This window comes from Nomascus leucogenys, chromosome 2, assembly GCF_006542625.1.
Source record: "Nomascus leucogenys isolate Asia chromosome 2, Asia_NLE_v1, whole genome shotgun sequence".
Taxonomy (NCBI): Eukaryota; Metazoa; Chordata; class Mammalia; order Primates; family Hylobatidae; genus Nomascus; species Nomascus leucogenys.
This window is the reverse complement of record NC_044382.1, coordinates 99,464,967-99,489,754: the sequence shown is the minus strand read 5'-3', so window position 1 is coordinate 99,489,754 and position 24,788 is coordinate 99,464,967. Positions and strand designations below refer to the sequence as shown.

At 36.3% G+C, this 24,788-nt stretch overlaps 1 protein-coding gene across 1 annotated transcript in view; it reads right to left on the bottom strand.

Moving 5' to 3' along the window:
- Positions 1-24,788, bottom strand: part of ADGRV1 (adhesion G protein-coupled receptor V1) — a 602,359-nt gene that overhangs the window by 289,716 nt on the left and 287,855 nt on the right. Inside the window, exons 80-83 of the mRNA XM_003261601.2 lie at positions 21,415-21,664; positions 20,745-20,884; positions 19,041-19,201; positions 10,921-11,021 (exon numbers count right to left, since the gene is read on the bottom strand). Of these exons, the coding sequence (XP_003261649.2) occupies positions 10,921-11,021; positions 19,041-19,201; positions 20,745-20,884; positions 21,415-21,664 (652 nt within the window). The remainder of the gene's footprint in view (positions 1-10,920; positions 11,022-19,040; positions 19,202-20,744; positions 20,885-21,414; positions 21,665-24,788) is intronic.

Below are 24,788 nucleotides of genomic sequence, written 5' to 3'. Positions count from 1 at the left end.
AACCTCTAGAGTAGCTGGGACTACAGGTGTGCACCACCATGCCTGGCTTTTTAAATTTTTTCTCTGAGCATTTTTTAAAAGAAATCTATACTTTAAAAGTTTTAAAAAATGCAAAAATTGAGAATTTGTACTCAAAGATTTTCATTCAACCTTGATCTCTGTCTTGCAGAAGAGCAAGAATAAATGGGGGGTTGGGGCTTACAGGTGCACTCTGGAGTTGTGGAATTTCTCATAGTTTCCACATCAAACCCCATAAAATCACTTGCACATGCCATCATCTACAGATGAAACGTGACCACAAAACCCACTCGGTTGTTGATATTTGAGATGTGTTTCAGTTTGGCAATAACATTCGCCCTTACAATCAAAACATAGTGCCTGAAACCAAGCTCCTCCCCACTCCTGGCAGAACACAGAGTGTATGTTCCCGGAAGCTGGTATCCAAATAGGGCTCTGCCAGAAAGGCAGTTCTAGACTGCACACAACCAGCCTATAGGAAAGGCTGCTCTGTCTTTATGACTGATATTATTTTGGTCTTTTACCTTTTGGCATTGGATGTGATATATAAAAAAGAACAGTTTCTTCCCTTGGGAGCTTAAAGCTCAGCTAGGCAGGTAGGCAACTACATAAAAGGCACTCTGTTGGTACAGCAAGCAGATAAAGCTCAGGAGACACAACTTCCTGGGGTTGAGGTCAATGTAAATCTAAAAACCAATTTTGTAAGGACCACTCATTAAAAAGTTTCACAGAAGGAAGCAAGATTTCACAGAGTTACAAAGGAAACTAAAGAGAAGTCTACTAGCATGTTTAGTATAGTAATAGAGTAAATGTTAAAACTGTCTGCAAGAAGACCATGCTATTAGGCTCCACAGAAGTGGAGGGAAAAAGTGCTACCGGGGTCTCTGAGGGCTCCTCTGTAAAGGGGTGGAGAAGGGGTTATGGAAACACCTTTTGGAGATAGACTTATTTGATCTGAGACCTGGGGCAAGTCACAGAATTGTTTAGTGTCTCAGATTTCTTACACACAGTGCAGAGGCAATAATACATATACTGACTATGCCATAGAGTGCTGGAATTAACTTATCAAGTGCTTATCATAGTCCTTAGCAGTATTGTTTCATTAAATAAGTGTCTCTGTATTTTCACAAGACCAGTGTTCTAGCCCTTTAGCTATGGAGCCAAGTGTCTCTGTATTTTAAAATATAGGTCTATTTCACCTAAAACCATTAAAATCCTACAAGAAAACCTAGGCAATACCATTCAGGACATAGGCGTGGGCAAGGACTTCATGCCTAAAACACCAAAAGCAATGGCAACAAAAGACAAAATCGACAAATGGGATCTCATTAAACTAAAGAGCTTCTGCACAGCAAAAGAAACTATCATCAGAATGAACAGGCAACCTACAGAATGGGAGAAAATTTTTGCAACCTACTCATCTGACAAAGGGCTAATATCCAGAATCTATAATGAACTCAAACAAATTTACAAGAAAAAAACAAACAACCCCATCAAAAAGTGGGCAGAGGACATGAACAGACACTTCTCAAAAGAAGACATTTATGCAGCCAGAAAACACATGAAGAAATGCTCATCATCACTGGCCATCAGAGAAATGCAAATCAAAACCACAGTGAGATACCATCTCACACCAGTTAGAATGGCCATCATTAAAAAATCAGGAAACAACAGGTGCTGGAGAGGATGTGGAGAAATAGGAACACTTTTACACTGTTGGTGGGACTGTAAACTAGTTCAACCATTGTGGAAGTCAGTGTGGCGATTCCTCAGGGATCTCGAACTAGAAATACCATTTGACCCAGCCATCCCATTACTGGGTATATACCCAAAGGACTATAAATCATGCTGCTATAAAGACACATGCACACGTATGTTTATTGCGGCATATTCACAATAGCAAAGAGTTGGAACCAACCCAAATGTCCAACAACGATAGACTGGATTAAGAAAATGTGGCACATATACACCATGGAATACTATGCAGCCATAAAAAATGATGAGTTCGTGTCCTTTGTAGGGACATGGATGAAACTGGAAAACATCATTCTCAGTAAACTATCGCAAGGACAAAAAACCAAACACCGCATGTTCTCTCTCATAGGTGGGAATTGAACAATGAGAACTCATGGACACAGGAAGGGGAACATCACACTCCGGGGACTGTTGTGGGGTGGGGGGAGGGGGGAGGGACAGCATTAGGAGATACACCTAATGCTAAATGACGAGTTAATGGGTGCAGGAAATCAACATGGCACATGGATACATATGTAACAAACCTGCATATTGTGCACATGTACCCTAAAACCCTAAAGTATAATAAAAAAAAAATATATAGGTCTATTTCAGATTTCAAATGTATACACACACACACACACACAAGCTCACCCCATATATATAATTTTCTAGATAGGCACGCATATTATATATATCCAATTTTTAAGGTTATAACAATTCAACACAAGCAATGAGGACACAAACACTTAGAAAATACTCAGATTAGGGAAAAAAACTCTTACTTAAAAACCATAAACAACATTACTGATGATGTCTACTACAGATAATGCAGACCAATGGAAACAAATTTCATGGTCTACACTATCTATAGTACAATGAGAGGCACAGTTACAGGCTTGACAGAGCCAATTACTGAAAAAGGATGGGGCCCCAAATTCTCCCCTCCCTTGCAGCTGATTTAAGAAAACCTGAAGCACAGAAAAGCAGGCTCAGGGCTCAGGATTCAGCGTTCAACTCAGGGCAGAACCTGAAGGGCCTCTGCATGTTGCGAGGTGGCAGGAATCCTCCTTGCCCTCCTCTTCTGAAATCTCCTTCCCCGGATCTTGTGTCTTGGGCATTTGAACATGATCCACTATGTATCTTCTCAACAATGCTGCAAATCAGGCATTCTTATTATTTAACTAGTGATTTTTTCCACTGTAGTTGACAGATGTTACCCCATCAGTCTCTCTAATTCCAAAACTGAGACACTTCCCCCTAAGCTCCATATTTGTTACAGTTCTTTAGAGCTCTCATTAAATATTCATAAAAACAACTTTTTTCATATGTTGCTTTTGCCTAGTCAGGGACATTAAGGAAGTAAGGCTTTTAAAGGTCAAGGATAGTTTATGTTACTGAAGCTGTAATAAAAGGTTCCAAACTGGTATTTTTTGGTAAAGTCTGGATTTGCCTCACAAATTTTCCTAGTAACAAAAGCCATGTTGCAAACATGATAATGTCACTGTAGCCTCATTCAGAATATTACTCACTCTTTCTGTTGCTTTGCTACTTCAGCACTTGGGAAAGTCTGAATTTCCCAGTATTGTGACCATGATACTATTTTTGTATCTTCAGTGTCCACTTATTTTCAATTTAGTGAGAACAGTCTATTTGAGCTGAATTTTCAAAGCTTGTTGAGGAAAAGGAATTCAATTTTATTATTAAGAGACTTTAAGAAAGACAAATTTGATACATAAAGGAAAATGTAGCCTTCAATAAAAAGAAAGCAAAAATAAAATAACTTTTTTTGGGGAATTCAATACCTTAATATGCAAATTTCACTCTATTTTGAGTACCAAAATCATTGTAATCCTCCAAAGCACACACTTGTGAATAGCATAATAGTAATATTTTTGGTTGTAGAATGACTTCTATAATTATTTGATAATTGCTAACTATAAATTAGTTTCATGATTGATTGCAAGTTTACATAAAGTTCAATAGTAACAATACCAAAAATATAAGGCCATCACAGAAATTTGGATTCAAGAAATGGAAAAAGAAAGCTCAAACTAGAGCTCTAACTTTCTCCTAGATATAAGGTGATTAGGTTAGGTGCACTGGCAGGGAGTCACTTGCCTAGAACTAAAAAATTCAAATTAATCACAACATATAAACACATGGATCAAAAAGAAACTTACTAATTCCTATTACCCTTTCAACAAACTTCAACAGGAAGTTCTCTTTAAAGGAAAGAAAATACCAGTGGAGGAGATGGGGGAGACCTGCCCCTTGGGTGGCAGCCCCAGGGGCCAGATTCCCTGCAGCAAACCTATGATCAGAGCCACCAGAATTGTTCCCCACTTCCTGTGCTTTGATTGCCTTCTTCTTTCATTGACAAACTTCACAGGTGTGGTCTGATAGCCGCATCCATTTTCTTCCTATCCATTTCTAATTTTCATCATCTCTCTCCAAGTTTCCAGGGACCTTGTTCTTGCCAAATTTGAGGACTAATCTCCTCATGATGCTCAAATCCTTCCATTTGAAACCTTTTTCCTTCTTTGGCTTCAAAAACTTTAACATTTTCCAATCTCTTGTAGTGATCCTTCTCATTCCACATAGCGTGGTCTCTAAATACGTGAGTTTTGGAGCCTGACAACATCTGGCTTCAAATTCTTCCTCCTTCAATGTTCTACTTATGTAGGTTAGGGTAGGTAACTGAATATCTCTTAGTCTCTTTAGGGATGATAACAGTACCCACCTCATCTGGTTGTTGTTAGAGTAAATAATGCAATATGTGTAAATCACTAAATTCAGTGCCACAAAGCCCAGCCCTTAATGACATTAGCTATACGTATTCTATATACACAGGTTTCTACCCAACCTGTCTCAGAGAACCTATTTTAAAGTGTCAAGAGGCTCTACATTTATGTAGGTAACATCTAAATCTCCATGCTATGGAAGCCTTAAACCCCTCATGCTCAAAATTGCACATATCACTCTCCAATTATTAAACCTTTCCACTTTCCTATTTAAGTCAAATGAAACCACTAGTTTCACAGTCACCTTAAAAATCTTCTCTCTCATTTGGTGACAGAGTAAATTTCATTAATTCCTCATTTATGAAGGAACTTAGTATAGCAGTTTCAAAAAAGACTGGAGGCTGGTTGCTGTGTTCAAATACTAGTTCTGTTACTTACTACTAAGTGACCTACGACAAGTAATTAAACTCTTTATGTCACAATTTCCTAATCTGTAAAATAAGAATAATATTAATACCTACCTCATAATCCCTACCTCCTGTAATATGTAATAAATATTACATTAATGTTTAGTAAATAAAATTTGCAATGTGGCTTTTTTATTGATTTAAAGACAGACAACAAGAAAGTGCAGAAATTTAATAAAGCGAAATAAGATATTTTTATTAGTCCTTATTCCTTCCTTTGAATTCTCATTGCCATTACCACTGTCTAAGCTCAGAACCCATCCTAATCGGATATTGGTAAAAGCAGTCCACCCAACCTCTCTACTCTCCCTAATTAGAGCCTCTTACCTTCTTTAGTCCATTTTTCCTTTAATCCTTCATTGCCAGATTAATCCTTAAAAACACTCCTTTCATACTGTGACTTTTTGGACTAACTCCATTGGTGACTCTGTAACTCCTCATGGTTCTCAGACAATGGGAAGCTGCCTCACCTGCAGTCAAAACTTAACTATTTCTCTGTGGGATCTGCAAGCCTTACTCAGGTGAAAGCAGCCAGGATCACTATAACTTTGATGTCTTTGTTCTTGTTCTTTTCCTTGCCTAGAATGTGTCACATTCCAAGTCTTCAAATCTTATACATTCTTCAACAACCAGGTCAGATTCCATTTCCTCCACAGAGACTTTGCAAACTGGGATCCCTTATTCTCAGCCTATGTAGTACTACAGAGGAAGAGATTTTTTTTCTCTGTATATACTTGGTTCTTACTATGAGGTTAGTGTTTTAGGGTATTATTTACACACTTCGTGTGTGTGTGTGCATCTTGCTTGGTATTTCTCATTGCACAATCTCAATATTGTGCATATGATAGATGAGATGGAAGTGGTCAAACTGCTGGATGAATAGTGGTCTTGACCTGAGATGAGGGTTTGCTCAATTTTTTGGTTAATTTCACTATTGAATGTTGAATGGTCACTCAGTCATGAATGTAATAATATTTTCACCATACTATTGAGCATACCTAAATTGAATCAAATAGTTTAATAAATTCAACTTAAATGTATATTCATATCTGTGTGCAGAATGTCTTTATTCATATTCACCAAACTAATCTCTACATGAAGAAAAGATACAGTTTAATACCCCAATCTCTACATAAAGACACAGTTAAATACAGTTAATTGTACAAAAAAAAAAAAAAAAAAGGCTTACATACTCAATACCATTGTAGTGGGGGGAGGGCACCTATAAGCTCTTGGTAGAAAAGAATGAACTTCGGGTAGGGGAACTAGTTATATCTTCTTTCTAGTAGTTTATTTTATGTCCAAAACAACACTGAGAAGTTTTACAAATTGTCAAATGCTATGAGAATGACTAGAATAAAGGCCTTGTTCATACTCTAAATTATCTCTTAGTCCACTTGCCTAAGGACCGTTCCCTTTCTTAGAAAAAAGAAATAAAAAAAATCAGAAGGACACAGCAGCAGCCTTTCATTAATGAGGGAAAGATACAAGTGTGCAGTCGTTTTAAAGGCAATAATATTTGAAATGAAACTAAAAAAATTAATTAATGGGATTTCTTAAATAAAATTTCACACTAAGAAAAATAGCTTGATTATATGGATTTAATAATAATAATAACAGCAACAGTAGCAGCAACAACAACAACCAGAGATGTTTTGGGGTCATAATATAGCTAATCTAATACCTTAACAAGTAGGATCTGGAAACCCACCATAGACTCACTGATGCACTATCTGAATTTTAACAAGATGCCTGCATTGAAGTTTAGGAAACACTTTCCTTGCTACTTTCTTAATCCATTTATATCCCCACTAACATATAATCATAAATCTACTGAAAAATGACCCTCTGCTTCTCAATTTCCTAATCTTCAAAGCAAGATTTAATTTTGATCCTTGTACTTAAGCGCTTACATACTTTTTTATTCAGCAAAAAAGCAGAAATAACAAAGGATATTCTGGTTAGTAAGTGATTAACAAAAACTTCCAACTAAGGAAAATTCTGTTCTGACTAATGAACATTTTACCATCTCTATCTTACTCTGCTTCGGTTGATTAAAATATGCTTGTTACATATGTGTCTTCAAGCCTTACTCACACAATGACTTTCTTGAGTTGGCAATCTCAACAAAACAGCACAAGCTGCTGGAACAGAAACCAGGATTCATAGTATCCAGAAGGAGCCAGCATTTGGGAAGTCACACTGGACTTCTGCCTTTAGTCATGCACAAAGATTCCCAAAGATGCTAGATACTCAAAGCGAGAATGACATAATTCCAGATTAAAGCAGAATCTTTTCTCAAGGCTGTCTGAGTAGGATCCTCCCTGGGAAACAGGACATTGCAAAATGACATCCCAAAATGTTGCAGAATGAGAAAGTGGACGAAAGACAGTAACAGTCCAACTTTTTTAAATTCCAGAGAATAGGCCCCTAAGCTATAGTCTTGCTGGTAAATGTACGGACTTATACACATTTCTAGATGAATTTGCTATTTAGTTTCAGAAAATGTGTTTATGCTGTACAAATAACAAACCATAGAGAAGAAAAACAAATATTTTCCCTTGTTAAGTATTATTAATCAGAGTAAATACAGTTCTATCTTATCATCATGTTTTCTATGAGGAAACTTCTGTTCTTTTTTTAGATTTGGAGGATTGCTTTTCCTGACAGAACCTCTAGAACTGAGAACCCTGAACTGCAAACTTGCCCTTTGTCACTAGTTGTTTACCAGCCTTATCAGGGCACACATGGGTTGGCAATGTGATTCAAAGATAAAAATCCCAAAGATATAATTAGATGTTTTTCTCAGAAATATCACCCAATACCATGAAAATTTGTTTGCTGTTTTTTCACATCATACTTGAAGAGCCCCACAATTTCTTGCCATTTAATCATTTTCATTTATATAAGTGAGAAAAAATAACTTAGTATTGAAGAAATATGTATATTTTTTGATAAACTGAAAATAGAGACCTTTATCTCAAAGCTTCTGTGACATAATAAAAACATTTTTCTGTATCAATAACACACTTAATGCTCATAAATATAATGATGAAAATAATTTTATGTCCCTGAATTTAAACATATATAAGCAGTAGAAAGATATATTCAAAGCCAGTGGAGTACAATCTTTCTTATGGTACATTTGCATTTAATTAAATTCTGAATAAAGAGAATAAAAAGAGAAAGGTAGGAAACCACAAATGTGTATTTGCTATGCTGCAAATACCCTCTTGGGCAGTTAAAGAAGTACTATGAAAGCATCTCTCAAGTTTTTTACTGAACGCCATCATGGCTGAAGAGAGACTGAAAATTTAAGGGAGAAAAATAAATCTTCTACTGCCACCTACTGGTATTTTATAGTCAATGATTCAAAAGGGTGCTATAATGACAAATTCCAGATAAAAGCAGAATCTTGATTTTTAAAGCAGGAATAATCTTTGGATTTGTATCTATATGCCTCCAATCATGAATATATATATATATGTACACATACACAATAAATTATAGTTGTAATAGTCTACATATTTCTAGAAGTAGAAAGTAGAGCTGGACGAGCATATTTTCCTGACTTTCTGATTCACGGACCCATTATACCACACTGCTCCAAAAGGAAGTCCAGGACTATCACATTTCCATTCTTTCCTTCTCCACAAAAGCCATTCTACTTAGTCCTAGTTCATTAATAAAGATTTGAAAAATGAATGGTCTTGGCAGATTTGTCTGCAAAGTATTCACAACTCAAACACTCTAGGTCAGCTATAGAATTTTCCCTCTTAGCTAAAGAACCACAGGCCAAGCCTGTATTTTTTTAAGACTTCTCTACAGTTAATTTAACCTCCAAAAATGACAATATAACATTGACAGCGGATCCCAAATGAAAGATCCAAGGCTAGAACTGTAATAACTCCTGTTGGCAAGATTCTATAACTGGAGCTATAAACATGACTTTAAAATTTAGATAGGGTGGGGGCCCAACTTACTGTAGTCAGCTTCTTGTTTTGGGGGGTCTAGGAATTTTTTAAAGCCTTAACTAAAAGGTTTTAAGGGAGATAACTATTCTTCTTAACTCAGAGGGTATTGTTAAATCTAAGTAGATAAAGCATTTTGAAATAAACTATTTTCTATCAATAACATACCAATTCTTCCTGCCAAAAATGAGCTATGAAAATACTTTTTTAGTTATTTCATGTCACAAGTCATACATTACATGATTTTTCATGCCACATTGTTTCATTTATTCTAAAAATATACTGAAAAACATGGATAAGACTAACCGTTTTGTCCAAAATCAATGTTAAGTACAATATGAATCAAAAGTCAATGCTCCAACATAGAAATCCTGGTTTTGTCTTTCACATCCCTAGACAAGAGCAAATTTGTCTGCTAGGACACTGAAGAGTTGTCTGTAATTCTATAGTGCTATAATTAAGTCTTGTACAAATTCTGCTGCCAAAAAATCACCAGAGTGGGTGGTGAATAAAGCCAAGTAAACTCTAATTATGGAAGGCGGGTTTTCTAAGATCTTAGATTCAAGAAGCAAAGGCGAGATCAGACAGATAAGGCAGGTTACAAAGGCAATATAAATAGCCTTGTGAAATTCAAAGCAAGCCCCTTTGGTAACCACTGCTACTTCTCATAGCTCATAGAGCCTTTAAAAACCCAATCAGAGACCTCTGCTTAGAATCCAGCACTTAATTATTCCCTGAAAAATAGAGTTATGGAATTTACAGGTCATTTTCACTCCTAGAACAAAAAAGGGTGACAGAATCCCAATGTTTAAGATAATTTTCCATTTTATATTTCAGCTCCTCCACAAATGCTATTTTTTTCAAGTTCTATCCAGAGTTCAATAAATGCACTTTAGCATTCTAAAAAACTATGCAAATCATGTCCACAGCACAATAAATACACACGAATTGAATACACACATATGACCAGCACCCAATCAATAGAGTACTGTCTGTATTGCAGAAGTGTCTCCCCATCCAGAAAAGTGGGATTTTTTAATTTTATAAAACAATATTAAAAATTATCTCAATAAGAGCATTATACAGAATATTCTTTCTGCCTGGATCTATAATTTCAGCCTTAAAGTAGAAGTGGTAATGCTTTTTTTTCCTTTGTGTATATAAATGTCTAGGCCCTTTTTAGTCCTTAACAACAAACTGAATTTTCACTCATTTGAGTCCCAGCTCAATATCATCTCCTCTATGAAGACTTTCTTGACCTTCAGAGAAAAATGAAAAAAATGAATTAAGCCTTCATCTATTTTCACACAGTAGTTTGCAAATGGTCTATGTTCACACATCACACTGAATTATAGTTATTTATATGTACATCTACTTTTCTAGACTATAAACACCATATGGATAGAAAAAGCATCTAATTTCATCTTTTATTCTAGTTTCTGTGCTTTACACGGTGCTTTAAACTAAATACTTTACATTGTGTGCTAATAAGTCATTGTTTTTCACAGTTTCTTCTACCATAGAAAACTGATTTTTCAAAAGAAAATGTTCTATCAAACTATTATATTATAAGAAACAATACATAGTGTCCAGATGCTTTAAAAGTTTATATCATCTTAATGCCCTAAACATAAAGAATTTATAAGACAGCATATTTCAAACAGATTAATAAAATATGTTAATTTTAATGTATATATGAATTACAAATACATTCAGCATATATTAGCTGACAATAAGATGCTTTGTGATAAGAAGCTATTTTTTTTTGTAAGCGATGATATTAAGGTGCTTCTCTGTAGAAAGAAGCATTTTAGGCCTGATTCTCGTTATATGACTCTCCTGTGCCCATTCTCTTCCACTGCAAAACTAAACAAGTTTATTTCAACTAAGCTGAGATCAAACTTTACTTTTACACTCAGTTCAAGAACCAAAGAAGAAGAAACACAAACATCTCACGATAAATCATAAATACCAGCGCTCTCCTACCTGTGTACCTAAGCTGGCTGCCATCATGTGAGTCAGAAGTTTAGCTGCAAACATGGAGTACCTGGCACAGAAGACATGGGAAAGAACAGCCAAGCAAAGACCTGTAGGAACAAAAAAGTCCACATATGGTTTAATAATCCATGAAAATTCTAACAGCATCATAGGAAGAATCTCTGGGGGCAGCTAGACATGTCAGGTCTGCCACCTGCCCCTGCCCAGTACCTCTGGAAAAGATGGCATGGCAATTGTAATCTACTCCATTTTCCATGACAAGTGAGATTTTCACACTTATAAGTTAAGCCCAATGGATAACTATAAATATCTACATGTTCACTTCTCCACTAAAAAGAAATTACAAATTAGGCAGATTAATAACTTTATTAGGCCCTTGGTTTTCTATATTTACAGAAGTCAAGTTTTATTGTTTAAGAAAGAATCAAATTGCAGTCTAACTTTCTAAGAACAGGTGGCTTGGGGAAATAGAAATATTCAGGGATGTGAATAGGATTTTTCAGTCATAAAATTTTGAATGGTCCTACCAAAACTCAGGATTGGTAATTACCCCTTTTTTTATCTATTAGAAATAGTTATGTAGTTACAACAGTGTTAGTTATGAATTTTAAAGGCAACTTTGCACTACTGGATTCCCAAACCAGGAAGAAAATGTGCTATTTTCTCCACAATGACTTTTAACTTAAACTTTTAAATTTCTAAGTTGTACGAAGAAAATTATTCTTATTATCTTTGAGTTTGTTTGAATTCACCTGTTTACACTACTTCAAGGGGATAGTTAGAACCTTAGCACTAATCCAACAAATATCTTATCTTGCAATTCATATAAACTTCTTTTAATGTTAGATTTTTAAAGGCAGAGTATACACATATTTTAAAAATATTTTCTGCCTTTTAAGACTTAAATGTGCTGCATATGATAACCTATTTGCTTTTTCACTTAAGCTTTTACCCCACTCTTATTCTCAGTAGGGTTATTTCGTCTAAGGCTTACTGAAACACAACAGCAATTGATATATGTATACTGCTTTGCCATGTGCTTTGCATGCATAACCTCATTTAGTTATATCAGTGCCTCCTTAATAAACAGGAGGCACTGCACTCATTTAACATTTTGTTTTCTTTTGAAGCTGTGGAACAAACTTTCAGAATACACTGCATGTTGGCATAAGTGGACTGGGCGTCTGCAAAGGGTCCACATGGGGTCTTGTGACTCATTTTCTCATAACTTCTTTTTGATAAACCATTTGAGTTATATTTTTATATTTTAACAAGGTAGACAAGGCTCTCCACAACAAGGGAAGCTTTGCATTAGTCAAGGCTTTCGGCCTAGAAATTTGGCCAAGAAATCTGGAGCAATCCGTTTTTTGGGAAGGCTTCCATGGGGTGTTCTGGAACAAGTGTGTAGGTCCTGGGGCTGGCTTCAAAATCCACCCACACAAGTACAGAGTGTTATCTTCAGAAACTGCAGAATCATGCCAGATATTGTGCATCTTGACCTAGGTAGTCTATATACTATTGGAGCCGATGCTCAGAACTCAAGTAATGTATACTTTGAATTCCCTAGGATGATAAAAGCCAGCTTAAATTCAAGTCTTAAGTTGAGTGTGTGAATATGCATGCCTGTGCACGTATGTGTGCATGCGTGTGTCTGTGTATGTGTGTGTGTGTGTGTGTGTAATATACTGACTTTAAAGCAGGCTTTGCAAGGTTTTCTTTTTCATTTTAAGGCATATGGTCACAAATATGTGCTCTGCCATAAGTTGACTGTGGTAGATGATAACAATGTGAGGCAAGGAATTAGTGCTGAGCAAGGAGAAATACACAAGTCAACTGTTTTCTCTAGCGCACAAGAAGAGCTTATTTATAGCTTTTTCCTTTAACTTAGTAATGCTCTATTATACTCCTGTTTCATGATATACATTTAGTATACTAAATTTGACCAGCTCAGAAATATTTAATTAAGTATATTAGGCTTCAATTAAAATGCTAGCATGACACCTGGTGGCAGTTCAGGATTCAAAGCCAGTGGCAGGAAGATAGGTGAGATTCTACCAGCCTATAACTATAATGCATCATAATTATCTAGATGCATTTTTTACCTAGGGGAGAATATTGCTAAAAACCTCAAACAGGCTGGGTCCTAGTCTAGGGAAACTCATCTGGCTTGGGTGAGGGTATTGAATACCTAAAATTTAAAGAAATAATTATTTCAATTATCAGGTTTCTAAGACACTATACACTAAATACTTATCTTTTATTTTTTCATCTGAAATTAAATAGCTATATTTAACATCTATTTAAACTTAGAAATCATTTTTTTAATTGCAGAAACTTTTTGGTTTAAATTCCTTAATATAAATATGCAAATTACAAAGCATAAAGTGTTATAACTCTAAATAGAATGATTTTTTAAAAAATAAAGTATAGTCGGGCGTGGTGGCTCACGCCTGTAATCCCAGCACTTTGGGAGGCCAAGGTGGACAGATCACAAGGTCAGGAGATCACATCCATCCTGGCTAACACAGTGAAACCCTGTCTCTACTAAAAATACAAAAAATTAGCCGGGCGTGGTGGCACGCACCTGTAGTCCCAGCTACCTGGGAGGCTGAGGCAGGAGAATCACTTGAATCCTGGAGGCAGAGGTTGCAGTGAGCCAAGATTGCACCACTGCAATCCAGCATGGGCGAGACTCCGTCTCCAAAACAAAAAAAAGATAAATAAATAAAAATTTTAAAAAATAAAGTATCACAATTCCAGGTATTACTTAAAGGTATACTCTGAACAGTTTTTAAAAAAAATAGATTTCTTGGCAACGATGTAGACAAAACAAGCAGCTAATTGAGTAATTTGCCTTTTCTTTTTTTTCCCACCACTATGTAGATTACAGATTCGGTTCTAAAAGAACATCTAATTAGTAAAGAACAGCTAAAGTCTTTTATTATCACACTTGACTACAAATTCTCTTATCTATCTATACAATATTTGAAAGTTTGTATGCATATAAACATATGAAATGTTCGTACATAAATTACATATGTACATTACATATGTTTGTAAACATCTTTATTACTTGGCATCACTTAAGAATGAGAGATACTTTCCAAATAAGTTTACTCCTTCACAAGACAAGTATTAGTACATTTTCTCATGAAATTTTCCTTAAAATATTTATAAACTATCTGTTTATCTGTCTGCCTTCTCTACAAATAAATCCAAATAAAACCAAATTATCATTATTTCATTATTAAATCTACTATTAGCTTTTTAGCTTAGGCTTTTTTTTATTATCCCACCTAATGTATTAGGTTGGTGCAAAAATAATGATGGTTTTGGCAACTAATTTTAATTAATTTTAATTTCAAAAACTGCAATTACTTTTGCACCAACCTAACTGCTGTGCTTGTCACTTTTTCTACTTTTTGTTGCTTATCACTATTGATTCCCATGTTTCTGCAACTCTCTCCTCAGCATAATGCCTTTTGGTTACTGCTACTAATAAGCTAAAGGCACAAAACCCCGTCTCCACTAAAAATACAAAAATTAGCCAGGCATGGTGGCCAGCACCTGTAATCCCAGCTACTCGGGAGGCTGAGGCAGGAGAAGTGCTTGAACCCTGGAGGCGGAGGTTACAATGAACTGAGATTATGCCATTGCACTCCAGCCTGGGCAACAAGAGCGAAACTCCGTCTCAAAAAAAAAAAAAAAAAAAGATTTCTAGTATGAACAAAAGTCAGTACGAAGCATTTTACAGTATAAAAGTTCTGTGTATTAGGGGAAAGGAGTTATTCTAGAGCGGTGAGGTTGCCAGGAGACAAGACTCCAGATAAACAGGGTGGTTGAACTTAACACTATTCAATACAATAGCCACTAGTCACATGTGGGTATTAAAGTTTAAATTTTCATTATTATTATTTTTTTTAAGAGACAGGGTCTTGCTCAATCTCCCAGGCTGCAGTGCAGTGGCATGGTCATAGCTCACTGCAGCCTTGAACTCCTGAACTCAAGCAATCCTCCTGTCTCAGCCACCTGAGTAGCTGGGACTACAGCATGTGCCATCATTCTTGGCTAATTTTTTTTTTTTTCACTTTATGTAGAGACAGGGTCTCACTACGTTGCCCAGGCTGGTCTTGAACTCCTGGCCTCCCAAAGTGCTGAGATTAAAGGCGTGAGCCACAGCACCCAGCCTTAAATTTAAATTTTCATTAATAAAATGAAATAGACTTAAAAATTCAGCTTTGCACTTGTATAAGCCATATTTCAAGGGCTCAGGCACCACTGGTGACTAGTGGCTACCATACTAGACTGTAAAATATCCCCATCATCCTGGAAAACTCTATTGGAGAGTGTTGTGTTAAACTATCCTAAGTGAAGGCAAGAAAGAATATGCCATATTTTAAAATAATTTTTTAAATTATCCAGGCACGGTGCCTGTAATCCCAGCTACCCAGGAGGCTGAGGCAGGAGACTCGCTTGAGCCCAGAAGGCGGAAGTTGCAATGAGCCAAGATCACACCACTGCACTCCACCCTGGGCAACAGAGAGACACACCATCTCAAAATAAATAAATAAAATAATTTTTATTAAAAATGGCTAGAAAAATATGGTATGGCACTTGAAAGTATGAACTTGACACAGCAAAAATACATCTCATTATTGGAGGATATCATCAGATCAATACTGTGTATTTATTTACTTAACAAATATCTATTAAAACTACTGTATATCAGGTTGGTGTGGTGACTCACAGCTGTAATTCAAGCACTTTGGGAGATTCAGGCAGGAGGATCGCTTGAGGCCAGAAGTTTTAGAGACCAGCCTGAGCAATATAGTAGGAACTCCTGCACCCGCTTGCCTCACTCCCACCATCACTACAAAACAACCAATGAACTAGTATATGTCAGGGACTGCTGGGCAATGTTCAGAAAGATAAATCCTTGCTGCTCTTTCAGTGCTTGTCTCTCTGTATTTCTATCTGGATCTTCTCCAAGACACAGACTAGTTATGAAAGGACACAGAATATAATTCTGATCAAAAAGACACAAGGGAAAACATTTTGGGTGGCTTTTAGGAAAGTTCTCACTGCTTTTAAAACTGGACCCAAATAAGAGCTTTTCCCCTGGCAAGCCTGGACATTGCTAGTGTGATGCTTAGAGTTGCTACAGCCAGCTTAAGACAACGTACAAACAAAGCTGAGGGAAAAAAATCCTTGAGGATAAAAAGAGAAGAGCCTGGGCTCCTGACAACACCATTAAGGCACTGAATTAATTAATCTGGGAACTAAATCTATTTGTTTAAGATATCTTTGAGTTGTCCTCTGTTACTTGTAGCCAAATTCATCCCAAATAATATGTCTATATTGGCCAGGCATGGTGGTTCACACTTGCAATCCCAGCACTTTGAGAGGGTGAGGTGGAAAGATCGCTTGAGTCCAGGAGTTTGAGACCAGCCTGGGCAGCATGGCAAAACCCTATCTCTATAAAAAATACAAAAATTTGCCAAGTGTGGTGGTGCTCCATCTCCAAAAAAAAAAGATTACAAGACTATAAGACTTGTATTCAGAGTCAAACTCAATGCAGTAGCATAACCAATAGTCTTATCTTTGATAGCACAATATCAAAAGAGTTATGGGAAGGCAGAGTAGGCTTCCTTGACATCCTCAAAATAGCAATGTGTATCTCAAACCATGCTGAAGTTTCTTAATAATTACACTACAAAATTATGGCTTTATTATGTAATTATTTTGTTATATTTCTCCCAAGCCATCTTTGTGTTGAGTTCCATAATGCTGCACTCTAATGCACACAGCAATGGATGATTTGTCCTTTCATTTTAACCTCAAGGAATGATCTTAGTTTAATTTTCTGATAGTTGGCAAACTAGTTTACAATTTTAAGTCACAGGTATATGCCCTTTTCTTTCATCTTTCTAAGCTGAGAAGTGGTAAGCTTTTTGGCCTCTACAACTATTTCACACACTTTGATCATTTGGGTAGTTCTGCTCTAGTATAGTAAACAGAACTGCAAACTAGAATTGGTACCGATACATTGTGATCTACTCTGTTTTTTTAAAAAAAGGTTAAATTCCTGTCTAATTGTATATTGCTGTATTTCAGGAAATGTACTAGCCAAGTTCTATCAAGTTCAGAGTGATATTCGATGTGTCCTGACCTAAATTATAGAATATGTATATAAGATATATAAAGAATATGAATATAAGATATATAAAATTCTCTTTTCTGGTTCCTGGAGATCCATCAGAGGGATGGGAATTCATCCAGCCCTGAGGGATGAGCTGAAACTGAGGTACAAAGACAAGACTTTGTGTCTCCTTATCGACAGAACATGCAATTACATAACAATATGACATGGACAGAGAGAATAAAATAATTTCAAATACGACTCCAAGTTAAAAGTGATAAAAGCAGATACTAACATTTAGGTGTTGATTCTCAAATATATGAGCAAATCCATGTAGCCTTTTCTAGAAGAAGTTGCAGAAAAGATATACAGGTATATATTAATGATTCTCCAGGAAACTCATTATAGTCAGTCCTACTAGTTTTCTATAAAATCAGGATAACATTCTCTCTTTAGTTTTTAAAACTCCTTTTTTTTTTTGATATTCAGTCTTTGGGAACAAGCAAGGGATTTTGTGGGTCATAGCAGCACATAAACCTATGTCTGTATGGAAACATGTAAAATGACATCTAGATTGTATTTCAACATTGTATCTTTTGATTTTATTTCATCATTCCATAAAATTTCTTTGCTCTTTAAATATATTAGCATAAAAGTAAAATAGGATGTCTCCATCTGATTTTGGAACTATACGGACCTAGAAGATTCTATTAAATAAGAAATGTCATCCTTTATGAAAGATATTAAGAATAAGAAGTTATTATCTTGCTATTAAATTGAAGTTAAGTTCAGAATTAAAATACATTAAAGAAAATTTATAACTATATAAAATAAAGTTATATTGGAAAGACTGGCAACCAGAACAAAGAATAGTAATTAATTACTTGATTCTATCTCCAGAAAAACTTCCTAAAAGATAATAACTATTAGACTGTTTACATACCAAATACAAGAGATATGCATTCAGTAATAATCACATTTACAGACAAAATATCACTAAAGCAGAATGTTAGAAATGTCTGACTTCATATATTTATCACCCTGTTACACAGACACAATTCATAATCAAATATCATGGGTGGGAAAAATAAAGTATAGAGAAACTAAGTAATTTGATCCAGGTCCCACAACTAGCTAACAGCGTAATTAGAATTTGAACCCAAGCAGTCTGGCTCCAAAGTTTGCATTTTTTAACCATTACCCTATGCCCAGCTCTTAATTTAATTCACTGTATAGCACCTTGTTCATAGAAAAAGTTGTGGGGCTGAAAGAGGAGAATCAGGGCACAGAATGGGTGAGGGTGGGGCATAGAATTATAGTTTAAGGAATTCTCAGATGCCCAACCATATAATTAATACAGCAAATAATAATACTTCTATTGTTAAGTTGTAGGTAAATAGTTTGACAGACATTGATACAATTTAATTTCTTCTTACTGCCAAAAATGAGGCCTAGATGTGGAATGTGAAAGATGATTTATTTTTTAACACAGTGTTTGGCATATTCACAATTCTTAAGTTGTAGAATACAAAATCTAACCATGAGGTAGCTTTAAAAACAATAAAAATACAAAATTCTTTGCATGTATTTTTTGGAAAGTTCTTTGTATGTATTACTTAATCTCTTACATAGCCCTCACATTGTAACTGCAGAACCTGCCCTCTAAACCATGGTACTATAAACTATAGCCTTTCCTTACCTATTATCTAGCTTCTATCCTACACTGTATTACATATTCTTTATGGGGTGAAACTGTGTCTCATTCTTTACTGTATCCTCAGTATAGAGATGGCCCTCCATAAATATTTGTTGAATTAATTAATGAATAAGACAATGAAAAGTTTGTTTTCTCCTAGTGCTGATGAATTATGGTATGTCTGCCTCTTGCATATATAAAAGGATTATGGGAAAACAGACTTTCATTTTCATAAATATTTATAACCATTGATTCAAAAATACTGTCACTGACCTGAGATACATATAAATCCAGAAGTGAAGAAGGCTTCATTGTATGAAGACAAGTTGTCAGTCTGAGCATAGACAGCATACACAGACATGTGTGAACAGGCACATTCCACATAGTCTGCAGTTTCCTCAACCACTTTGCAAAATTGACTGTCAGACAACCAGCTAGGGCAAAAACACAATAGTCATTTTTCCTCTTTCATCAATACTTAAGGTGTTGAGATGGTTTTTAAAGAAAAAATAGCTTACTGAACTTAAGTGTTCTTTACTCAAGACTTAAGTAGACCACATTTTCAAGAAGAAACAGTGAAGGGAATATCTTGCCCAGGACATGACATAATAGATTCCACAGGATGTCTTAAGGAGCAGCCTAAATACCAACCAAAGCTTTGAAGGCATTACTGGTACCAAAGGACCTTGTCCTCTCAACAGGGCAGTACAAATTCCTACCTAATCTAGCAAATCTACCCGACATGTTCAATAGAAGGCACTCTTCTCTAGCATTCAAAACTCCCACAAGAACAACATGGCTGTGATATGTGTTGACTCTTCTTTGTTTTTTTTTTTTTTTTTTCCACAAGTCCTTTTATTTTCAACCACATAAATTACTTGTATTGTTATCTAAGATTTCTTCCTCAATTTTTTTCTACTTTGAAGTGACTTATGTGTATGTTTTCTAAGGTTTTTAAAAGTGTTTCCTTTATGAATTCTGGCTAATTTAGCAGAAAAACCATGTCATGATTTTAGCAAACATTGCATCTGATGCCAAGCCTTCTGAGCCTTCCTCAGACTATCGCTTGAGCCTCTTCCCTTAAAATGCGTCTTAATTTCTTTACCTTTTTAAGGACCTAAAACTTCCTTACCTACACTCCAGATGCAGCTTGAAACATTCATTATTAATTATATATTGAAGATTTTAGAGTATCTATTTATTAGGTTTAAGATCTGTTTTAAACCTAGGAAGAAATTTCAAGTGGAATTTTTTTAAGAGAAAGAAAGCAGAAATTTCAGTGTTTTTGAGGAAAGTTGGTTACCAAACTAAGCTATTATATTAAACCTATTTAGAATTTTGGTTTGCGTGGCTGAAATTCAGTAATAAACAAAATCAAGTGGCTGACAGGAACCCTAGACCCTTATAGGCCAGCACTGCCTGATCCTGCAGCATTGACTGAGCTCCTAGTGACTGTAAGTGCTCAGAAACTTGAGGCTTGAGGCCGAGGAGATTCAAAGAAAGAATGATTCTTTCCTTCCCATTTGTGTCCATGGATTTAATCTCAAAATGTACTCCAAGCCATGTGGACTAGAATTATAAATTCCTGCTGATTCCTCTTAAACACAAGGCATCAGCTTCCAGAACCACAAGCCCAGATGGAAAGGGTAAAAGAAGGAATTTCTTTCTTGCCCAATAAATTTATTAGTAACTTCAAGGTTATCAGAACTGAGCAAAACTCATGCTACATCCCATGAAAGTAGTAAAAATGAAGAAGTAAATAATGTGCTACCCACATATTGAAATGCTGGGCTGCATTTGCCATCAGAACAATACTAGACCATTTCCTATGCTGCTTCCTCTTATTTATTGTGGAGGTTATTTTCCAGTCTAATGTCATCTGGGGCCACCATCTATGCTCAGTACAAAACATTAAGCTCACTGGTACCAAAATGGGGAAGGACCAAATTCTGATTTTTTTAACTTATTAATAAGTACCTTGCAGCAGCGTGATTCCAAAGGAGACACAGAGATGTCTGAGGAATAATTCTAGGCTCAGCAGCATAAATCCTGTAGAGAACCTCATTGTCATTAGTCAGGAGTTGTGAACTCTGACCTTTCACACTCAAAGATAATACCTAGAATGTTAAAAACAATAGAACATATAATGATGTTTTACAATTGGTGTAATGACTGAGTCTCTTACCCTGAACTTGACTTCATTTTTCTAGTAGCTACAGTCACTTGTTTTCTCTCACTGTTAGTATTAGCTTACTTATGCATGCAGGACATCCGATTGGTTTTCCATTGTGCCCTTTCTACCCCGCCTTAGCCATTCAGCAGTCTTCAGCTGACAACACTCACTTTGACTCTAACTGGATGACTTCATTAAAAGTTAAGTACGTAATAGTATATTAGTTAAAGCTATATATTTTTTACTTTCCCCACACATGTAATATGTATTTTACTCAAAACATGAAGGAAATATTTCCAACTCATTTAGAAACTAAACTTTCTACAAATAGTTCATAAAGATGGAACACATTTCATATTAGTTCACCATGTGTAGCACTTATCAAAACTGTGATCAAACAAATGCATTCCAAGTGTGCCTGCTAAAGAAATAAATCAGATTCCAACCACATAAGTGTTTTAAATGAAAGATTACCTTATTTTTCAGGGTAGGAAGATTGTTTCCACTTATAAACCACTGTTGGCTGCTATACTCTGTAAACTGGATTAATTTACATATACTTTTCCCAGCCATTATTTCTGCATCCTGGACATCCAGTAGCCTCTCTGGAATTCGAATGTAATCTCCTTCCTTTCCTTCAAATTTGTGTCCATTGATTTGCTGAGGATACCAGTGAAGAGCCAATATTGACAAATATGGGCAACTATCAAGGATGGTTTTGCTTCTACAACAGAAAAGCAAAGGGTCCGTAAAAATGGCATGTATTTGAATACATATATCCACTTACATTTGTTAAAGTGCATTACACTTGGATTCTATTCTTTATGTATAACAATCACACAACAAACCCAGAAGCAGTAGATAGAATGTGCCTTCAGTTCTTTTGTGGATAATTGTCATGATTTTTTGCACAGAATTTTCTGCATCCTCTTGCTTGATCCTCCTAGTGACCTAAAACATAGGTTTTTGAAAACTGTTTTATGGATATCAAGATGAAATCTGTGGCTATAAAGATGAAATCTGTGTCTTTAAAAGTGTGCTTTTCTATGTTAGTCACATCAGCATTGCTCGAATAGGTTGAGAAAAGCATGTCCCCCCACTGAGCTAAAGCCCTTCGCTTTATTTAAGAACATCATAAACTTTATATATCTAGGCCCATGTTTTCAACAAGAGTTTACCTCACGCCAGGCCGGGCGCGGTGGCTCACGCTTGTAATCCCAGCACTTTGGGAGGCCGAGGCAGGCGGATCACGAGGTCAGGAGATCGAGACCACGGTGAAACCCCGTCTCTACTAAAAATACAAAAAATTAGCCAGGCGTGGTGGTGGGCGCCTGTAGTCCCAGCTACTCGGAGAGGCTGAGGTAGGAGAATGGCGTGAACCTGGGAGGCGGAGCTTGCAGTGAGCCGAGATCGCGCCACTGCACTCCAGCCTGGGTGAGAGAGCGAGACTCCGTCTCAAAAAAAAAAAAAAAAAAAAAAAAAGAGTTTACCTCATGCCTTTCTAATCCACCAGAGCCTGGCTAATATAATCTTATTTGACTGACAAGAGAAACAGCACTGAACAGTGATCTTTTTTCACTTAACAAATCTGTTTTGAAGATCTACTAGGCATAATAAGAGCCTGGGCTCAGTGAAATTGCTTCTAAACCTCAGTGTGCATTGAAATTACTTGGAAGTTTGTTTTAAAGTACAGATTTCTAGATTACATCGCAGATTTACTAAATCAGAATCCCTACTGAGGGAGGGGATTAGGGGTTCTAGGAATTTATATTTGTAACCAGTCCCCCAGAGAATCAGATGCATCCTGTTGGCTGACCCATCACGTTTGCAAACAATCAGGAGACACATAGATAAATCAGATCTTAAACCTGCCTGGAAAAGTTGAGAGAATATTAGAATATTGGGGTAAGATTTATGCATTAAATGTTAAAAGTTATATATGTCACAATAGATGTAGAGCATGTATAACTACATCACAGATTTACATGATATCTTGTCAAGACCCTAGACGTAGGAAATGGAGCACAGAATTTTAAACTGAGTCAGGAAAAGAAAGAGTAAGGGTCAACTTTTTCCTGTAGTGATACATCCTCTAAAAAAATCTCTGTAACCTCAGCTACCCTATTTGAATTGGTGCCTTCAAATATCTGAATTGAATCCATTTATTCACCTGGGGCTCTAGGTCCTTTGTCCATGTCTCCTATTGAAACACCTCAATTTGTATGGACCTTACATACCTCCACCTCCACCATAACTTGTCAAAATCTCATCTTTTAATCTGAAGTTACCATATCTTCAGTGGTGACTCTCAGCCTAAAAGGTGTCGCTGCAGACACCCTGACCAGATACAATGTGGAAGAGACCAGTGAACCTCATACATGTGACTCCACATCCCTTTTCCCTCCCACTCTTTGTCATCTACTGAGAGTCAGTCCAGTTAGGGACAGTCCAGTCAGGGACTCTGTTATCTTGGCAAACTAAGAACATCACTGCATGCAGTGACTCTTCCTAACCTTGATGCAAGCATAACAAATTCCTGACACCTCCTATTTGCTGATAACCATAATTTCCCTGACACCTTATCCTATGACACCTATGTCCCTCAAATGCACTCACCTTGATCGATCCCACAGTCTGCTTTATACCTAAGTTGATATGAGGGGGAAAACTCCCACATTGACATGTAGATTGGCATCACTGCAAATTCACAGTGACCAACCTCAGTTGGACCCTCAGTGCCACTTGGCATTATTTTTACTTGGCTTCCAAGTGATTGTTCTAGATTCCGTCATTCTCCTCAATATCCTTGCTCACTCCCCAAATGCTTAACTCTCAGCAGACACCCTTGATATTGCTCAAGACAATGTATAAATAATGCATATCAGAATGTTCGGCATCTTTAGGGCTTCCTGAGTAAACAAACTAGTCTTGACCTCTCTCTTATTTTCTGTGTTCAATTTGTCATCTTCATATTAATTCTACCACCTAATTATTTTCAAGGTAACACTCTTCCATGTCCCTGCCTTAATTTCAGTCCTCATTTTCTTTTACCTGAACAGTAATCCCCTATGTGGTTTTCCTATTTCTTTATTTGCCCTATTCTCTAAACTTTAACACTCTTCTCGATATAATGTCTCTAAAATCCAAAGTCAGATTCATTCTCTCTCTCTCTTTCTCTCTCCCTCTCTCTCTCTCTCACACACACACACCCTACCTAGCTCACTCCATGTTCAATCTTTAAAAAACTGATGAGCTCCCCAAACATACCATGCTAATTCTTGCCTGACTGCCATTGTACATGCTGTTTCCTCTTCCTAGACAACTCAAAAGGAAAGGTAAGTCTATTTAGTGGAAGTATATGGCAGAAAACATGTTGATTCATTTACTCATTCTACTCCCTCATTTTATTGTAACTATTGAAAATCTACCACATACCAGACACTATTCTAGGCCCGAGGAATACAGCAGTCAACAAAACAGAAAAGGCCACTCTTTTTGTGCATCTTATAAGCTCTTGAGTTCTCACTGGGCCTTTGAAGGCACAGATATGGGACTCAATATGCACAGCAAGGTAGATGGTTCACATCTAAGACAACCTGGTGATTTTAACATGCTGGTGATCTTATAGAGATATGGGGAAAATGGAAAAGATGAATGAGATTGTGGGGATTGCAAAGCTATGAACTGCTTGATTTCATTGAACAAAATAGTTGAACATAGTTCAACAGGGGAAAACAATAACAGGTATTCTTGACTACACACACACACAAATGCATACTGTGGCCTCAGTGAGTGCAAACTTACTTGAAGCAAATAAATGATCCATTTCAGAGGTTTCTGAATACAGC